The sequence below is a fragment of the Pinus tabuliformis genome, chromosome 7 (genome assembly GCF_031772625.1).
Source record: "Pinus tabuliformis cultivar Carrire ecotype Pingquan chromosome 7, CPIR1, whole genome shotgun sequence".
NCBI lineage: Eukaryota > Viridiplantae > Streptophyta > Pinopsida > Pinales > Pinaceae > Pinus > Pinus tabuliformis.
In genome coordinates this window covers 517,735,518-517,743,681 of record NC_142293.1, presented here as the reverse complement: position 1 = coordinate 517,743,681, position 8,164 = coordinate 517,735,518, and the positions used below count along the sequence as shown (strand labels likewise).

Sequence of the window (8,164 nt, the reverse complement as noted above, 5' to 3'; positions counted from 1 at the left end):
AGAGCCTTGCCAAAGAGATGCATATCAAGGAGGCCCCATCCACCCTTCTCCTTTGGGCGTGAGATAGAGTCCAGCTTAACCAAATGAAGTTTGTAGGAGGAGGACCGGCCGCTCCACAGGAATGTGGCAGTGATGGATTTGAATTGATTGATGACGGAGGTTGGAAGGAGAAAGAGGTGTCGCCAATAAATTGAGAGCTGTGAGAGGACAGACTGAACCAAGATGAATCTTCCAGCAAGTGAGAGAAGACGCATTTCCCATCGAGAGATCTTATGGAGGAAACGGTCGACCAGCCATGCCCAGTCCAGGCATTGGTATCCCATAGCTTTGAGGCGAAAACCCAGGTAAGTGAAGCCATCCTTAATGAGGGCAAGATTGATGCCAAATCGATCTGTAACGCAACACATTAACTCTGTTAAATTTACATTTGTGCATTAAAAAAACACAATGATATTTCCAAGTTGGAAAAAGGATTTTTCCAAAATCCTTAACTCATCAACATCAAATACTCAGATTCAACAAGGCAATAAGTGAACCCAGATGCAGCAACATTCTAACTTGGTTGAAAAAATATAAATGTCTGATCATAACTGTGTTCCATGCATAATACCATGCAATGGCTGTAGTGAAGCCCAGCATTATGCCCACCATAACTTGCAATTGGGTATGCATTCCTTCCACGCTACGTAACCAGGCCTAAAATATAAAGATCAATATAATACATTTTCAGTATACAAGTACCAATGTTCAGTACTTCTTAATTAAAAGTTCAAAATAATTTACCATCAAAACATTTACAAACTAATATAAACTGAACGCTTCTTCAAAGATTATGATTCGTTCAAGGTAAAAATAAATTATGATGTCATCGCTTCCCAGAAAAAAAACTCAAAAAAGTTAATGTCTATCACTTTCAACAAAAAAAAACTTCAAAATAAGGTATGGCCAATTTGCAGATATTAGTGGCTTCAAATTTTGCAATAAAATTATGGATTATAAAATTTTCAGTTGTAATAGCAGACTTCAGGATTTGATAGGATAGGAAAGGACGAGGTGAGGTTTAAAGTTTTAATTTTTAATAATATGTAAATACTCTTAACTTTAATATAGTAGTATTTAAAAAAAAAAAAAAAATCAAATTAAATTAAAGTGGTTATTAATTTTGTTTAAATTTACAATATAATTGAAATAAGAAATAGAAAAAATAAGTATATATCTATATCATTTAATACTACATATATTTTGGTAAATTAGAAAGCCAAAAAAATCTTCTTAAAAGGTGAGGTTTATCTTTTTCTTTTTTTGCTTTAGAATTCATTACGGAGTTAAATTTTCACATTGTGGCTTGAATGACTACTATGGAATCTTTCTCCTCCTATGTTAAGCTTACAAAATACCACTCTCAATTGTCTAGCTTAATTACTATGGAACAAGATAAGATGCTAAAGAATGAAACCCCTTTTCCTCCTAGGAGCTTGGTATGCAACATAGCATACAAGCTATCTAGAGGTAGGGCTTTGACTTCCTTAGCCATCAATTGTGATATTTGGATCTTCTAGAATCTTCTCAAATTAGGGGTTGATGTGGCATCAAATCATACCATGGTGATCAAAAATGTACATCAACTTGTGAGAGACAACTTTCGCATATGAGCTCCGACGCGCACAAGTTCTAGACATTGTAACCCCAAAAAATGTCATTTGATGCCTCGAAATGATTTTGGATGGTTCCATACCCCAATTTTCCAAACTAAGATCCACCACTAAAATAGGCCTTGCATGCCAATTCCTCCAATATTTCCACCCAAAAAATGTCAAGATAGATGAAAAATTATATGATGATCCAATCTAGATCACTCAAATGGAGATTTAAATAACAGTTATGTTTAGAGTGAGGCTTTGTTTTATTACAAGATAAAACATCTTCTACAAGTTATTGGAAGGGAATTGGAGTTCCCACTTAGGTCTCGTTGAAAATTGGCAAACTAGGGGAGAAGGGAGAAGAGGAAGGATGTCTCTAAATGAATTAAGGTTTAGGAGAGTTGTTTATGTAATCTAAGTGTATATAATAGTTAGCAAATTGATGGTTCCAATTAAACCTTATCCACAAATCAAATCTAACTAGCAAAGGAAAAAGAAGGAAAATATAACTTGGTTCGTCCTTTTAAGTCTATCACAAGGGCTTCACTCAATGAACCTTTGACATATCACGTGCGTCCGTGACATATTAAACAATACCCTTAATTTAACTACGTATTGAAAAATACCTCTAAAATCACATTATTTAACCCCCTACCAATACGAACCCAATACATCTTCCCAATTTTAAAAACCCCTACTTTCACTAGATGTTGTAGTTATCCAAATTTTCATTAACATTTTTATACCCCTTTATATTTTTTCATTAGCTTTGAGCTTCATTTTTTACACCTGGCAATGTAAAAACCCTTTACCCCTTATATATCCCCCAATCTATTATGTCATTTTTACCTCAATATATATCACCAATATGAATGCATGTGGTAGGGTATTACTCCCCCAATGAAGCCTCCGTGAAGTCTATATGGGCTAATAAACTACTTTACATGAAAGGAGAGGATATCTGAAAGAGAAAGAGTATGAGGAACCTACCTAACCCTTGATTCAATGCATATTTAGTAATCAATATGGATCAAATTTATTATTAACCCAATTTACTATGACAAGCAAGAAAATTTGGAGAGGCCCCAATGTTTATTCACATCCCTAAGGGAGCTAGAATACTTAGATAGGTTTTGCATGAAATGAACTAACTCATTCAAAATGAAGAAAGGACACTTGATCTAAGAAAATGGAACACATGGTGAGAATGTAAGGAAGGAGAGAAAACCTACATAATCTAACTAAATGTACTTGTATCCTCTGCTAAGTAGGCTCAAATATTCCATTTCCAAATGTATTCAATGAAATAAGCAACATAAGTTACAAAGCATACATAAGAGATTAATACATACATGAAACTATGGTTTTAAATTAAATAAGCAACTAGGCATCAAAGCATATATAAAATCTTAATACCTAAATGAAAGTATGATATCCCAAGTTCCCATAGTAAGAAAGTACCTTACACAATGACAAATTATGTTGAAACCTCCCTTGAGGTGGTGATGTTGATTGACCATGTTGTTGGCAAGAATGGAGCTAAGAACATAAGAGCAACTAACTAATCCAACAAGTAAAGAGAGGCATTGAAGATGAGAACATGTAACCCAATGGTAAGATTGAAGCACCATTCTACCACATGAGAGACACTCTTTCACTTACAAAGCGAGTGAGGAGGAAAACACTAGTAGAGTCACCACCCAATTCATGAAGGGAATTGAGAACCAATGAGGAAAATGCTTGAGGGGAAGAGAGGCACTACTTTAATTATTAAAATGTGAATAAAAGTTTTCAAAAGGCTCTAGTTGCTTTTATATTGTACTTCATTTAGGTCTTGGATTTCTTAACAACAAAGGCTTCTAATGTGTATAAGAAAGGAAAACATGGTAATGAAACATGTGCAAAAGGAAGTACCAAAATGGAAACGAGAAACAAGAAGAAACATACCTTGATGGAAACAATGAGGTTTTACTCCCACCAATCTCTACACCATGAACAATCTCCCCACTTTTGTCTGTGAAAGTATAAGTCTCCAATACAATGCAATATATAGACACACACACACACATACAAGCACATTAACCCTACAAATAATAAAGTGTAATGATGTTGTCAATTGGTAGATAACATTGGCCTTTAGTTGTGAGGTATTTTGCATATAATTTTGCATCGGTAATCCTTCATGAAATAAATATTAAGAGGAGCAAGGAATAACTACTTCAAGGAAGATCCAAAATTTAAGCTTGTACAAGATGAAGTATGGTAAGAATCTAGCCAAATGCAACAGCATAAATATGAGGGTATGTCCCTACTGTATGGGTGTTAATGGAGACAACAAATATGGGCAATTCAAGAGATTAAGTGAAGGTGAGATCCTATGATAGATTTATAGTAAGATTCAAAATAGAGAAAATAAGGGTCTATAATAAAATGAAAGGGGTTTATTTATAGACCAAGTAAATTAACTAGGGAATACAAGCTACTAGAAAAATTTAGAGCTCCCAACTATTCAGTCATAAGTAAAATTTGAGAATCCACAAATATTAAATAGATACATAAGTTTCCATTGCAAAAAGATCTTTTGATTTACCTATCCATGGAGATAGGTGTGGATGTGCTTGTACAACCCATGGAGGGCGTGATAAAGAGAAAGAGGAAGATTAATTTTGACCTTGTTAATCCTTGTGTGAATAAAAAATGGATATATGGGTGTGAAAGTCCCAAAAAGGCATCTCTTATCAACCCAAGTAGAACAAATCAAGCATAATGTTGAGGTTTATGCATGGAAAATATATAATTTTAAGATAAAAAAACCATCAAGGAATAAAAAAGATCAAGGAATAAACTATGAAAAGAACAAGAGGATCATCCTTTGTCAAGCACTAGACATCAAATGGGTAAAAAAAACCATGCACCTATATTAGACAAGGGGATAAACAAGGAGGACATTTCAATGCATATAATGTGCCCTAAGAAGTTTAGAGCCTGCATGGTCATATGTTGGATTTGAGTGCAAGATTGAAATATTCATGAATTACATTCTTCCACCACGGCAAGACACAGTATACATGGAAGGGATAGCAATGAGGTCCCATGCAAAGATAAAATTTCAGTCAAGAACAATTAGTACAAATAGAATATAAAGTGTGCAAAAGAGGAAAACACAATGTTGTGCGAGGGGAAAGGCCCATAAACAATTTTGGAACAATCAAGTGCCTCAACCTAGGGAGTTACTTCTCTCATGTGACAATATATGTGTCATATAGGAGGCCCAATTAGAAAAAAATGGAATCTTTGTTTGAGAACCACAAAGTCTCACATAAACATGTGACCATAGCCAAGTTAATCAATGAAAAATAAAATCAACATGCATTTGTTTAGAGCAAGAAGAAACTACAAGATACGATCATGTTGGTAATATAATCGGTGGAAAGAAAGAAAATATGACAATATGTAATCATGTTGATTATCTTGGAAACTTTATAGACCAATACAACAGAGCCTGAGACTATGTGAGACAATGTTGTTGTAGATCACATTGAAGCCAAGGTAAGGAAAGCATAGGAGGAAGTAAAGGAAAACAACATAGAACATAAGAATGGAAAGAAATAACATACATAACACAAGCCTTTATGGAAATAATTAGCAATGGATGGGTGCCAAATCTTAATGTTGAGATGGGGGAATCTCAACATTGAGATGGGGGAGACCAATTAGGAGGGAGAAAAGGGGTGACTTCCTTAAGAGGAGAAAAAGAGAAAATGGGATCTTATCACAAAAGTAGCAAAGATGGAATCTTACCATTGTTATAAGCCATGCACCTTAAAAATGACAATACTTCAATATTTGAAGACCATTGTAAGGGGGGAACCTTCTTTTACAATGACTACAATGTATAAGACAAGATATGATCATCCCAAGACTAGTTGTGTGTGTGTGTGTGTGTGTGTGTGTGTGTGTGTGTGTGTGTGTGTGTGTGTGTGTGTGTGTGTGTGTGTGTATAAGACAAAGGATACAACTATAATAAAATAGGATCATGAAATGTTCTAACCTACATAACAATATAACAATAAAAAAGTAATCACTTAATATCTAGGGATTATTAAGGGGTTTTAGGGTCAACATTGGGCTTATATAGGACTTAACATACCCATCCCCTTCAAACAAGTGTTGTCCTCAGCACTTGACTATCTGCGAGTGTTTCTGCATCAAAAATTCATCTTCCCATGGCGCCTCTTCTACCGTTAGGTTCTTCCTTATGATGGGGTACTTAATATTTGCTTGATTTCTCAACTGCCTAATCCTTTTTGTTGAGAATATTTTGGAATAAACTATGTAGTAGTTTTTTAAATGTCCAACATTTTGAGTGGACTCTCTACCCATCACCAAGGACCTGAAAAGCATAAGAGATGAAACAATTTGAGAGGAGTATGGTATATATGAACATTAGGGCAAGGGGTGTACTATTTCACCAGGTCCATTCTCAACTAGCTTTCTCTCAAGGTATTTAATCTCTACATAAAACTTTCCTCATTAATTTGTTCTGAAATTTGGTCTTCTATCGATCATAGATCCTTTAACATAGTTTTATATACCTTTGATTCCACCACCCACAAGCAAATTCTAAAATTCAATAAATTATATTCTAAGAATTAATGTTCTCCTTTTAATTTGGTTCCATATCATTTATTTTTTGTCCATCATATTCCTAATCAAAGTCATTTCTCCCATATACTCTCCTCGAGAACCACCCCATTTCTCCATCTACGCATCACCCCGGCATGGATATATCTCATGTAGAGGGCTTGTCAACTTGCAATTCAATCCACAACTCAAATTTGTAGTTAGTTGCAAATCCGCGGAACTCAGAATCTAGCCTACACAATGATCCTCTCTTATAGGCCCTCTCCAATGGCGACTCTTTCTCAAATTAGGTTTCATTGTGTTTCCCATCCACCACGCAATGTTGAATCCTCCCTCATTACCATCTCATCTGGTAACCAGTATTACAAAGACGAAAACCTGAATTCTCCAACTAGAAACGTTGAATCCTTCCTCAACACAATCTCGACCATAAATTTGAATTTTGAAACCATAAACCTTAATTCAAATCTCAAGATGACATCCTCCCTTATTTTTTTATATCTAAAGTCAAAATCTAATAAAAAATTAAATAATGCAATTTCCTCATATCAGTTTTCTCCAAAATCCATTGTCAATCTCAATTTAAACAATTAATTACTCTAATTTATCAAACCATAATTCCCCTAATTCAAAAGTTAATTATAAATTAAGCATTTATACCCCTAAACACATGTTATTATAATTTTATGATAATATCCTCTCTTCCATTTAAAATCAATGTGAACCTTCTTTTATTCATGTTACTCCCTTAATGTGGTGCCTAATAGTGGCTCTTTATTTAATAATTATGATAACCCTAATATGGTTTGTATTAATAATAATTTATCCAAAAGTTATAGCAAACCAATTTTAATTTCCAAAAAATATCTCTCCATTAATAATAATATTAATTCTTCTTCTATTAATCCCTTAAATTATGTAATCTCTTCCCTCTCTCCTTTTCCCTCTCCTTCTCCCCTTCCTAATCTTTCCTCCACATTTATTAATCTCTCCTCATTGAATAATGACCCTTCAGTCATCCAATTACTCCATAAAGGTTTTATCTATGCCCTTGTTCCTCGTTGAATCCCTACTAAATATATTATTTGCGTTGTTGAATCCACTAAATAGAACCTTCCCACATGATACTTAAGAGACTCAACAAGAATGTGGAAGAATTCTTTGTCATTCAAACCCCCTTAAACCCAAATTGACCCAAGCTAAATTCAAATCCATTCAACTTCTTATCAATAACCCCCATATCATTATTCTTCAAGCTAATAAAGGAAATGCTAATGTCGTCATGAACTCCTCTAATTATGAATCAAAAATGTTCATTCTTCTTTCTTCCTCATCTTATAAACTGTTGAAAACAAATCTTATTAATTCCATACTCAATCTCATTTCAAAATCAATCAAATATTCCTCCTTTGATCCCAATATTAAAAAGTGTCTTATTCCTCAAACTCCAGGAATCTATGGTCAACCTAAGATCCATAAATATTACAACCCCCTCATACCAATTGTTAGCACTATAGGAGCTCCTACTCACGCCCCAGGTCACTATCTTGAAGACAAACTTCAACCTTTCATTGGGAAAATCACCTCCTTCATCAAGTACTCCTCTAAATTTATTCAAAGAAATAAAAAACCTTCACCTAGATGAGAAAGACATCATGATTAACTTTGGTGTAGTTTCTTTGTTCACCAAGATCCCTATTATCGAAGCCATTAACCTAATCTTGAAGTTGGTTGATCCCAAAATCCTTAATCCCATTCAAATATGTATTTCCTCCACCTTTTTCTCCTTTAAAGACATCGTCTATGAGCAGATTGAAGGAACGACCATGGGGTCCTCCTTATCCCCCGCGGTTTTCAACTTTGAACCTCAATCCTTGGAC

General features: G+C 34.5%; 1 protein-coding gene across 1 annotated transcript in view; it reads right to left on the bottom strand.

Annotated features, from left to right (window-relative positions):
• Nucleotides 1–400: 400 nt before the first annotated feature.
• The window catches only part of LOC149248340 (lipid phosphate phosphatase epsilon 2, chloroplastic-like), a 137,595-nt gene continuing 129,831 nt past the window's right edge, over nt 401–8,164 (bottom strand). Inside the window, exon 4 of the mRNA XM_089456027.1 lies at nt 401–696. Within this exon, the coding sequence (XP_089312153.1) occupies nt 502–696 (195 nt within the window). The 3' untranslated portion in view covers nt 401–501. The remainder of the gene's footprint in view (nt 697–8,164) is intronic.